Here is a 10,954-nt window from a genome sequence, read left to right as displayed (position 1 = left end):
AACGTTCAAGGCCAGGCTGGATGAGGCTCTGAGCAACCTGATCTAGTCAGGGATGTCCCTGCTCCTTGCAGGGGGGTTGGACTAGATGACCTTTGAAGGTCCCTTCCAACCCTAACCATTCTATGATTCTGTGATTCTCTGTATTAGTTCTGGCATCTGTATCTTTTTCTGCAGTCAGTACTTTTATCCCAACAAACTTTACAAGCTGCAGTGTTTCTGAATGGAAACAAATGAAGCTGGAAAACACCAAAGCATCTGCTGCTCTAAAGGAGCTACCTTCCAAAGACTCTGACATCAAGTAAAAGAGTGCAGCTGTTTATTAGGGAGCCTACCTTATTGACTCATATGTTAGATATCTAACCACCGCCAATTAACAGAACAGGAATACTTTTTTATTCTTTTCAAAGGCTGTTTTTCTTAGGAAAAAAAAAATCATTTTGCATAATTAACTCTTCACATGATACTAGAACTGAGCAACTATTCTTTTAATTGCACCCGGAATCCAGACAGTTGGAGGCCATCCCTTTACTGTGCCTTTATTAACCTCCTCCTCTACTTGTGCTCTTTGTACTTGTTCCTGAGGCTCTGGGAGATGGTGAAAGTGCATTTTTACTGGTCAAATTTCTTCCCAGGAATTCACCTGAGAAAGCAATCCCAACTAAAAGTATTTGACATTCAAGAGCTTAATTTATTTGCTCAGGACTTTAATACTTAATACAAAACACACCCCCTCCCCATTATTAAGTATTTTAAAAGAAGTATCATCAATGAACATGAGCTATGCTAATTAAATTTTAACATTGCTCAGAAACAGGATCCAGGACATGAAAAAAAAAAGAAGCCAAATTAATCCTGTGTGCTTTTTGGAGACATACAGATTAAAGCAATTTTTCAGTATTGTGATTTTGCTCTTCAACTACTTAGGTAACACAGTGAATGCAAAAAAAAAAAAAAAAAAAAAAGTAAGCCTGCTAAAACATGTTACTGTACCTCACAGGCAGCTAACCACGCAAAGCAAAGGTCATAAGGAATAATCAGGCCTCCTGTTATCAGCAAAGCTACGTTTGATTTGGAAAATTGTCAACACTGGCTGTAGCTCAGGCAAATGGCACATCCACCCCTTTCCGTCCAGCAGAGAAGGAAAAAAGTTACTACAGAGCTGAACAGCTTAAATGCACATCTAAAAAGGGTGTAACTGATGCTATGCTATGAAACTAAAATAGTCAAGCGTATTTATATGCTTTTAAATATAGTTAGCAGTATTTCCCATTCCCTCCACATGGAACTCAGAACATCTAGCTACAAAAGTCAGCCCCTCTGTTCCCCGTAGTCCCTCCATAGCTGAAGAGATTAGAAAGTGCAGTCAAAGCAGGGGGCAGGGGACAGAGAATGGCAAGAATCTTTATCCCTCCTCCCCAAACTCCACCGGGCAGTGTTTAATAAACTCAGATGGCCCAATTTCAGAAGCAAATGGCAACGTTTAGCTAAACTTGTTAACAAGTCTCAGGACACTCCGTCGGCTTCTTTTCTTTCTTTTTTGACGATGGGGAAAAGGAATAAATCCTGGAATTAAGATTGTAACAAATTGATAGTACTTCTGCAGAAAATTAAGAAACACCGCAGCACTCCTGATTTCAATACATCCATAAAATCCAGGTACTTTCTGTCGTTCTTCAAAAGCCAAGCTGTACTGGCAGAAGCTTTGGACTCACTCCACAAGTAATTCCTTGCATGCAAGTACCTACTCGTCAGGCCGATGAAACTATTCATGAATACAGAAATTTACAGGCCTGAGCCTTTGCCATGACTTTCGGGGAGTCACAAGTTGGGGCTGGTTTTGTCTTTTACATAACTATGTGTACGTCCATACCAAATACCATGATGCAGCAATAGCAGATACTGCCAAAAGCCTGGAGTGGATGTTGAAAGCAATCGAGCTAAAATTACAAGGGGTTCCACCGAAGCAATTTGCTCTGCTAAAAAGTAAAGCCTCATGGTACTGCGGCTAGCCCACTGAGTGTCTGAATTAGGTCTGCACTGCACTCTCAGGTGCAGATATTATCTAAGAAGTCATTCTAAAACAGAATGTTTCTGGACGAGACATGTACTAAGTGCAAAATACTTCACCCAATGATGTTTAGTTTATCTCTGACACATTTAATCAGAAGCATAAACAATCTAGACACTGAAATACAAACTTATTTTTCCTTAAAATCAGTGTTCCATTTTTTTTTTTATTTTAAAAATTCAGGAATGTGATACACAATACAATTAGCTCCCCACCACTGCAGTGTTCACTTACATGAGATTCACTAGTTTCATGCTTTGTGGAAAAAAAAAAAAAGACAACGACTGTGCAGTGTTTTTGACTGCTCCCAGTATTCTGGAACTGTGATCTTCAGAACAAATCAAGCCTGTGTAACCACAGACAGATCAGGTTAAAAAAAATCAAGCTACATTGCAAACTAGCAGGCTACAGTTGGGTCTCATACAGCCAGAACAAAACCAAAAATTGTGTTCCTGTTGCTGTACAGCCACCACCTTGACCTGACTACATGCTTTCAAGGAATTTATCATCAAGGGCTAAAGAGACTAAAGGGCCCCATTAACACCAGCTGGTGCTGCACATGCAACACCGCACATGACAGAGAGGCCACGCAACTCCCCCTTCTGCCCCCATCATCATCATCGTCCCATCTGCATCCTGTCCTGATAATAAAAATAACATGGGGGAGAGCTTTTGTCTTTTAAGCTAGCCATTGCCTGCAATGGACACAGAAATAGAAAAATATGACTTCTGGCACACACACACAAAGATTAAATAGTTACAATGGAATCCGTGACTACAACTCCATCTTTTCAGATGCATTTACTGAGACTGTTAACCAATGGTGGCAACTGTCAAGACTTAATAGTTGCTCTCTTTTTACAAGAGCAACAGGAGAGAAATAAGACAGGCTTCTCAGTGCTACTATGGTTTGTCTTGGTTTTTTTTTTGTTTTTTTTTGTTTTGTTTTGTTTTAAATAAACCAAAGAGCAGTAATTCTATGGCGCATTAGTGATATACAGCAGGACCTCAATAATTCACACTAATGACTGAGACCAATTTTAAACCAGCAAGCAAAATAATTAGTGAAAGTTTACCATAAAAAGCAAGGATACACATTAAAAAAAAATAGTACTTTGTTCATTTAAAAAATTTACTTGGTTAATACTTTGTAGTATACTAGCATTGTAGCAGTGATAGCATATTTTGCAAATGTAGTCTCATACAAGATCTCATTTAACAGTCAACTCTAGATCATATACAGGTAACAGAAGAGTTGAGATAATTCAGACAAAACAAAACCATATATAAATAGTATATTAACATACTTAAGTTAGTTTATGAGACTATACAACAAGGATAAACACAGAAAAAGGTGAGCGATGCTGATGGTTGTGAAGCACCAACATCCCCAAGCTAGCGCAAAGCTGACCGGACACATCCACACACCGCAGCTTCCTGTGGATGCATCTGAGCAGCCAAGAGGCACAATAACTGCACAGTGCTGTGCTGCACTCAAGCTAACAAACCCCGCCAGCGTGGGCTTGTGCGAAACCGGACTGAGCTCCTCTGCTTTTCCAAGGCTTTGGCACACAGCATTCGGCCAATGCTCTGGCACACATTACAGAGTCTGGCTCGGTATTCTGCACAGTTAACACTCAACACTGGTAATCCACCCATGGATAATCGAGAGTTGACTGCAATGCTCTGCTGAGAAATTGGGCAAGACCACTGACATGACCTGGGCCAATCCAGGTCCAATGAGCAGCAGGCTATTTTGAACTACTTAGGAGCAATTATCATATGAGACACATATTAGAAATGCAAACTAGTGAGGTGTTCTGTATCCGGAGGCAAAGCTACATTCCCTTCACTAACAAAACATTCTTTTAAAAAAAACAAAAACAAAACAAAACCTACATTTAAATACTGTTAAAAACCTGAAAACCACAGCATTTAAGAATTTCATAAGGCCAAAACTATCCTCAGTTCCCTCTGTGGTGCCTAGATATTGCCATACTTTTGTAGGAGGAGTCAATACCACCTAATTTAGTATCTTATACTCCATTCAGTGCCTTCCAGTAACAGATCTCAGAGCTCTTCACACAAGAGTTAAGCCTCACAACACCCCTGTGAGGTAGGTATAATCCCCATTTTACGACAGGGAAACAGAGGCAGAGTGTTTATCATGTCCAGAGTCATGGAGCAAACAATGGAAGATCTGAGTTGTTTTCCAGTTTTGAGCACAAGAGCAGTCAATCAAATCACAAGACTATCTCCCATTCATAACTTGAGGTCGGATCAAAAGGGTCAGGGTTTTAGATTAGATTTCTTGTATGTTTTATCTTCAACTCTTACCTAGTCTCTGCCAAATTCACAGAGTCCATAGACCAGTTTCTCCTTTGTTAAGCTGTAAGTGAGCAGCATACTGTAACAGCTTCTTTAGAGCCAGTTATCAATTAACTGAGTTAACATTTTAAACCATAGATTTGGATACTTAACAAGTGGAATAATGTGATACATAAACATCTCAAAGTGTGAAATACAGTGAATGAAATCCTGCTCCCTGCACCACTTCCTCAAAAGTCAGCGGAACGCTCCTGAGGACACAGCGGGGACCAGGGCTGCAGTCGCTGCAAGTGCTTACAGATACACTCAACTACAACCAAAATGCACCACTGAATTACTTGTTACAGAGGCTACTGTCCAAGCTTAAAAGCATGAATTATACTGTTGGTGCCTAGCAGACTTTCTCTGACAGAGCATTTACTGACATAACTAATTCTTTTATCTTAGTAAACTGAGCATCAGTTAGAAATGAAGCTCCAGCTCTTCATTCGTAGCACTGTGAGTCAAAGATTCTTTAACCTTTGAAGACTTTTATGACCAGAGACAACTTAGAAAGAAGTAAAAACACCAGAAAATCCATAAAATATTAAAGTATGCATTACTTCATCAGTCTCATGTCTTGATCATAGAGCAGTACAGCAGCTTTAACTTCCATTCTAACAGAAAAAAACCCTTTCACATCTGATATTTTCACAAACAGTTATTTTAATTACCTTGCTACCTTACCAGAAAAAGCGGGGACAGTTTCCAACAATCACATGGTGTTTTCTTTAAAATACGCTATACGATAAATTCATTAGAAAAGCCTTCACATTTATTATTATATAGGTTTAAGAAAAATACGTGAAACTGCAAAGTGGTTTCCAGTTTTAAGTAGTTATATCTTTAAAAATGTTCTGTGAACTTTGGTTTCCTTAGGGCTTCTAAATAAACAATATATTAAAATATCTACAAATCAAATATTAAAGGAAATAGTAGGTCCAAGAAATCTGTAACACAAATTGAGTTCCTACATGCTTATCCCTCAAATATCTTTTCACTGGAAAAAATATTTTAATTTGAAGCACAGTAAAAAGTGTCTCTGCTGAAGTGTTGAAACTGGTTTTCTGAAGTTGTTACAGCATTGGTGCACTTTCTGTCTCAGTACAAAGTCAGCACAAATACATTGTATCATGACAGTGACATCATGTTCTTTAAAACAAGCATTCTAGATTTAGCAATATGACAAGAACAAGGACTTCGGCAATTACACTACTTGGCAAAATTGCATCTCAAACGTCTGTCTCTTCCTCTTGCAATATAGCTGTTGTCAAAGTCACCAAAACTCAGGTAGCACCATTCAGGGAGTTACAAAGATGATTCAAACTGCTCATTTTGATCGGTGTTTGCCTCTAGCTTAACTGAAGGGATGCTCTCCGACTTAGTCCTCCTGGTTTTCGGGAATTCAATGACAACTTCTGAACAAGAAATACTAAGCGACGAAGATTTTTCTGTCTTCTTTGCAGTACTGTCTTCTCCTGTTCCGCAACATTGCTTCAAAGCACACTGAGTCCTGCAAGGAAACTCGCATTTCCCTCTCCCCGATTCAGAGCCAACGCTGGCAAACTCAGGCTGAATGGTAGTTGCATGAATCCCTTCGTCATGAAAGATCTCTTTTATGCGCTTTGCCACCATCATGTACGTGGAAGGGTCAGGACACTTTATGTGAGCAGTGCCAATGATCCTACTGCCTGCTAGCTGCCAAATGTGTAACTCATGGACTGCTTCAACTCCTTCAAGGGTACGTAATTTTGAGTTCAAAGAATGAACATCTATTTGCTTGGGGACAGTCTGTAAAAGTATAAGGGCTGACTCCCTAAGTAACGGGTAAGTTGTGTAAAGGAGTATACAAACCATTATCAAACAAAGGACAGGATCTAAATATAGCAACCAGCATGGACCAGCCACCATAACGCTCTCTTGCTCAGACTTGTTTGCTCTGTGAAATATTTGGGATAAAGTAGCATTTTCCATGCAATGACTATTGACACATGGATTAAAGCAGGGCCCATCTTTGGGGCATGGATTCCACAACCCATAAAAGAGCAAGGCATTCACTACCACAATGACTGAACCTAAGGCATCTCCAAAGACATGCAGAAAAACTCCACGCATGTTAAGCTGCGCACTAGAGTCTTCTTCAACCTCCTCTACATCCAGAGGATAATGACCAGCGTTCCCATTCACTTGTAGGTCAGTCATGTCGTCTTTCATATCACCTGACAAGAAAACAGTAAAACGATTAGGCATATGCTGTAATACTACACATTACTATAATTCCATGTCAATAACAACCTATGTTAAGCTTGGCACATTAAGTACAAAACTGAAAAGCAAGCAACTCTACCCGCAACACTTAGCAATTTCTCTGACTGAGAAATATTCAGTTGTCCCAATAAGTGATCTAAATTGTCTAGAAGGTAATTGTTTCTATGTGGAGCTTAAAGATGTAGAGTGGCAAAGTACGAAGATGATCGCGTTTTAATTTTTTACTGAAAAACCGTTTTCACATTTTCCAGTTGTTTAACCACCTGACTGCTCACTGTTCATTTCTTAAACAAAAGGCAGAATTACGGAGCTTATATAAAATAAGCTGGTGAAGTAGCTAAGTAACTTACATTTGTTCTCTCTAAAATCTCTCTTAAACCACTGGACTGCATTGCTACTTTATATTAAAATTTATGAGGCCAGAAGCTCAAAAGCTGTAGGGATACTGCTTTATAGTCACTTCTTTTCAGGTTTAGTAGTTCACTTCCAAAAGACTTCTGAATTCAAGGAAAAGGAAGTTTTGCTGAGATAGCACATGGAGCCAACAGAACTGCGAGATACAATGAGATGAGCTTTTAGGTCTGAAACGCAGAATTTATCAGCAGTATTGACTACAGGGCAGTGTAAGTTATCACTGAGGCTCTCGGAGGCTAAGAACTAGTGTTATTTATATTTCCAAACGTATAACCCCCATATTTTCAGTACTTTTTTCCTTTCAAGTGACATACAGCTGTTGAGTGACATATAGCTGTTGAGGCCCAAGGCCATAAACCACGGACTGTGCAATGCGTAAATGAACATTTTAGTGCCCTCCTTTGTCAAAACTGTCTGTGATATTACCATTCGAGCACACCTAACTAGCTACATAGGAATAAATGCACACACCAAAAAAAAAAAAAAAAAGTTTTTTGAAAGAAAAAAATTCCCAATGTTCAAAATTGAAGGTATTTTACATTATTAACTTCCTAGTTTTCTTCAAAAGCTCTTATTTGAACAGAAAACTTCAGCATTCAAGAAATGTAAGAGGCACTTGCCACCGGTCTGACAAACTGAAACAAGGAGCTCTTACTGCTTCCACGGTCATTCAGTTCAGAGCTTTGTAAACATTAACATGTTAGTATGACCTGCAGCTTCTGCCATCCTGCTTTCATGACTGTGATTCTGTAATCATAAAGTGTCTTCAAGTTTCTTCCTCTGGCTCCTACAAAGGCAGCTGAGCGGATGAGTTCCAAGCCCCAGGCTCATTACTTTGTGCATCACACTCCTGTCCCAGAGCTCCAGCTACATTTTCCATACAATCTCTATAAGTTACAGAATATGGGACCTGTAACTTTCCAGAGAAATCAATAAATTAGAGGAAAATATCTCAGGTTACAGAGTTCAGATCTCAGAGTCCATGATGAGAGCAAGGAAAGAGGAACTTTTCTCATGTTCTGCTGTGTACCAAGTACTTGGAACAAAGAAGATTTGGAAAGTCAGCAGACCTACCTATAAGGGTGGGTAACCTGAAACACAGTTTGTGTTCATTCAAAAGCTCCTGAGATTTTTTTAATGGCAAATGAAAAAGACATGTCAATTTGAAATACAATCATTGAGATTTAACTATAAACTGATTACTTTATGTAAAGCCTATGCACAAAGATACTCATGCAGGATTAGTCCCTAAGGCTACCGTTAGCTTCTGACTTCAACCTTAGGAAATCAGGGTCCAGTTCTCTTCATAATTTCCAGTGAAGGCACAGTAGTGCTCTCAGACATTTCCCTAGTCTTCACCTACATATCTTACAGGTTCTTACAAGTCTCTGAGCACCTTTACCTGTAACATTTCCACAGGTAGACCATTAACTCCATCCATTACATAAGCATGACAGGGCATGGAGGGAAATACAAACTCATTTCAAAGTTTCAATGTGACCAAAATTACGCCCTATTACCACCCAAATGCCCACAACAAATTATTTGTTATTGCCAGAAGGACATCCATGAGAAATTTCTGACTTCAAAACTTGGCTAAAAGAACAACTTAAGTTTCACCATGCAAGAACAATTCCCCAAGCCACGATATCTATCAGATCAACGGCAATTTTACAATGTTTGAAACTAATTATTAGGATACCTTTGTTGGAACTAAACCAACATTAAGAGCTTATGCGGTCAAGAAAATGGTGTAATACACTCAGAGGAACTTTCCTACCCTCTTGCAAAACTTGTATTTTCAAAACCTATATGGAGTCAAAACACTGGAGAGAGAGAGAGAGAAGAGAAAGACACTGCTAAGTTTCTCAAATGTGTGCAGGAACTTCTGCCCACAGAAAAAAAATGAAACTGTAGCAAAGTTCACTCTGCTTAATTAAAACTCAGTTTAAGCTGAAAGAGTGGTCTCCTGATGTCACCCTGAAAATAAAGGGGAGACATGGGTTCTGAAGGCTGCAACCCCTTCCTCCTGGTAACAGCAATGCCTTATGATTAAAGTAGAGAAGCAGCAATTATGCATCTTTCACTCTGCTAGCACACAGTACTTGGCTTAGATCAAGTGACTTCAAAACAAATGATGTGGCCTTCTGGTTCTATTAAAAAAAAAAAAACAACCCACCAAGAAATTCCCTTCCACAAAATAGACAGTTTGGTCACAACTGCGAAGCTAAGATTTTAAATTTATCTCTATGTGCAAATGAGTGGGAAGGTGCACGCTTTAGAAAGCTGAAGAGAACTAATTCAAAGAAACCACGCATGTACTCTGACACCAGTGAGCTCCACATTCAGTGCCTATTGCATGACTTCCACAGTTCTGATTGGTAACGTGCAACATTTCTTCCTATTAATCCTGATGTCACAAAGAAGTACACTATTATTGCAATGGAATATACTTCAGTATGTTATGTTCAGATTGAGATCAGCTTCTCGGGTAGCTAATAACTGACCCAACGGAGAGATCTGGCTGTCAGGACCAAGGTGTTGAGCTGCACTCTGTTTGATGTGCAGCCAGTTCAGATGGCATTAGTGCAACGTCTTGTGACAGCTTGTGTCGCTAGGCAAAAAACAATTTTCACGTGCCTTCTCTACCAGCACTAACTTTTTCCAAGGCAAACTGCTCTACCTAAGACTCTTTCACACTCTGACCTGTCTGCAAGACAAGCACACAACTCACGGCACTCCTTTTAGCACCCAAAGGAAAGGTGTGAGGTAGAGGTGCAACGGCCGTGTGCCCGAGAGCACCATTAAGAAAGTTTCTTGCCTCGTCCCCAGCAGGAAGGATGGGTGGTCCACATGAAGCCTGCACCAGGTGGGACCAGGATGCCCACCACCCTACTCAGGGAAGGGACCTCTCCCACCCTCCTTGAACTTCTATGCTAGGACGGGACAGAGGTGCCGCAGGGCTTACCTAGCTTCTCCTGGCTGACTCCGTTGGAGCTGCTGCAGTTCTCCACCAAGGTGCTCGTCTCCTCCCGGTGCAGAGCAGCCTCCCCGTCCCCGGGTGGCTGCTCAGGCTTGGGGCCGCTGCGGGAGTGCTGCCTGCCGCTGTGCGAGTGCCCGTGGCCGTGGGAATGGCCGTGGCCCCCAACACCATGGTGGTTGAAGAGGCAGAGCCCCAGCAGGTTGATGATGAGTCCCGCCACCCCCACGCCGATGACCACCAGCGGCTGCTGGATCTCGTGGGGCTCCGTGAAGCGCTCGATGGCCTCCAGCAGGATGGTGAAGCAGAGGGCGGTGAGGAAGACGGCGTTGACGAGGGCGCCCATCACCTCGGCCCGCACCCAGCCGAAAGTGTTCTTCTTGGTGGCGCGGGTGCGCTGGGCGAAGCGCACGGCCACCAGCGCCACGACCAGGGCCATGACATCGGAGAGCATGTGGAAGGAGTCGGAGAGCATGGCCAGCGACGACGTGACCCGGCTCACCACCACCTCCACCACGAAGAAGAGGAAGGTGAGCGCCAGCATGCACAGCAGCCGCGCCCGCCGGTTCTGCCACCACCGCGGCCCGCTCGGCCCCTTCGCCGCCATCCCCCCGCACATCGCGCCGGTGCAGCGGCTGCCGGCCCGGCCCGGTGCGGTGCGGTGCGGTGCGGTGCGGCGCGGCGGAGGTGCGAGGAGAGCGGCCGGCGGTCGGCGCGGCGAGCGGCCCGCGGGCGCGGCGGAGTCCCGAGGGCGAGCGCTGCCCCTTCCCCGCCGCCGGCGGCCCGGCCACCGCCGCTCCCTCCGCAGGCGCTGGGGGAGCAAACTTTGCACCCGAGCCCCCTCACTCTTTCCACAC

General features: G+C 42.4%; 1 protein-coding gene across 1 annotated transcript; it reads right to left on the bottom strand.

The window, feature by feature from the left end:
• Positions 1–2,198: 2,198 nt before the first annotated feature.
• Positions 2,199–10,743, bottom strand: SLC30A1 (solute carrier family 30 member 1). Its single transcript, XM_086745161.1, has 2 exons — positions 10,086–10,743; positions 2,199–6,654 (listed from the first exon to the last, which is right to left on the bottom strand). The coding sequence occupies exons 1-2, from the start codon at positions 10,714–10,716 to the stop codon at positions 5,744–5,746; spliced, it is 1,542 nt and encodes a 513-aa protein (XP_086601287.1). The 5' UTR covers positions 10,717–10,743; the 3' UTR covers positions 2,199–5,743.
• Positions 10,744–10,954: the final 211 nt, after the last annotated feature.

Source organism: Chlamydotis macqueenii, chromosome 3 (assembly GCF_036417535.1).
Source record: "Chlamydotis macqueenii isolate bChlMac1 chromosome 3, bChlMac1.mat, whole genome shotgun sequence".
Lineage (NCBI taxonomy): Eukaryota > Metazoa > Chordata > Aves > Otidiformes > Otididae > Chlamydotis > Chlamydotis macqueenii.
Note: the sequence above shows the minus strand (reverse complement) of the source record. Positions and strands in the feature narration are given on the sequence as shown.

Bases quoted from the DNA above. Each gene is read 5' to 3' on its own strand.
- SLC30A1 (XM_086745161.1), bottom strand. From the start codon at position 10,716: ATGTGCGGGGGGATGGCGGCGAAGGGGCCGAGCGGGCCGCGGTGGTGG. The intron at 6,655-10,085 runs GTAAGCCCTGCG...TTTTCTTGTCAG, and splicing joins AGTCAGCCAGGAGAAGCTAG to GTGATATGAAAGACGACATG.